The sequence below is a fragment of the Mizuhopecten yessoensis genome, unplaced genomic scaffold (assembly GCF_002113885.1).
Source record: "Mizuhopecten yessoensis strain PY_sf001 unplaced genomic scaffold, ASM211388v2 scaffold10439, whole genome shotgun sequence".
NCBI lineage: Eukaryota > Metazoa > Mollusca > Bivalvia > Pectinida > Pectinidae > Mizuhopecten > Mizuhopecten yessoensis.
In genome coordinates, this window is record NW_018408547.1 from 708,165 (window position 1) to 709,010 (window position 846).

General features: G+C 45.6%; 1 protein-coding gene across 1 annotated transcript in view; it reads left to right on the forward strand.

Moving 5' to 3' along the window:
• The window catches only part of LOC110460569, a gene marked incomplete at its 3' end in the record, with an annotated part of 4,049 nt that extends 3,213 nt beyond the window's left edge, over nucleotides 1-836 (forward strand). The window contains exon 3 of the mRNA XM_021513545.1: nucleotides 37-836. Within this exon, the coding sequence (XP_021369220.1) occupies nucleotides 37-836 (800 nt within the window). The remainder of the gene's footprint in view (nucleotides 1-36) is intronic.
• Between the last annotated feature and the right edge of the window lie 10 nt (nucleotides 837-846).

Genomic DNA, 846 nt, shown 5'->3' on the forward strand with positions numbered 1-846 from the left:
CATCAAATTCGCCATATGCTGCACCTGTGGTGATAGTAAAGAAGAAGGATGGCACGAACCGGTTCTGCATCGATTTCCGCCAACTCAACCGAGTAACCATTTTTGACGCAGAACCGATGCCTAACACAGAGGATATGTTTTCTCGGCTTGGAGGTTTCCGATACTTTTCGAAGTTGGACCTCACCAAAGGGTATTGGCAGGTACCGATGGCTGAAACAGCGAAGGAGAAGACCGCGTTCATCACTCCAGTGGGACTGTTTCAGTTTCGTGTGATGCCCTTCGGTCTGGTAAACGCCCCAGCGACATTTTGCAGACTGATGAGGAAAGTTCTAGATGGGTTGCGAAATGTCGATAGTTTTGTAGATGACATTCTGATCTATACGCATTCCTTTGAAGAGCACATGTATGTTCTTAAAGATCTGTTCCGGAGACTACGAAAGGCGGGATTGTCAGCACGACCAACAAAGTGTTTCATAGGATATCGATCACTGGAATGTCTGGGGCATGTTGTCGATGACCAGAGATTGGAACCACAACCTGAAAAGATAAGTGCAATTGAACAAGCGCTGAGACCTGAGACAAAGACACAGTTGAGATCATTCCTTGGTTTAGCTGGGTTTTACCGGAAGTTTATCGCAAACTTTGCATCTATTGCAGTACCTTTAACGGAGTTGACCAAGAAGGGGTTCCCAAATAGATTGGAATGGGGTGATAGTCAGGAGAAGGCATTTGAAACTTTGAAGAGGGCATTGACAGCAAAACCTATTCTAAAACTTCCTGATCTCAATGAGGATTTCAACTTCAGGACAGATGCATCTGATACCGGATTAGGGGCGGTACTACTGC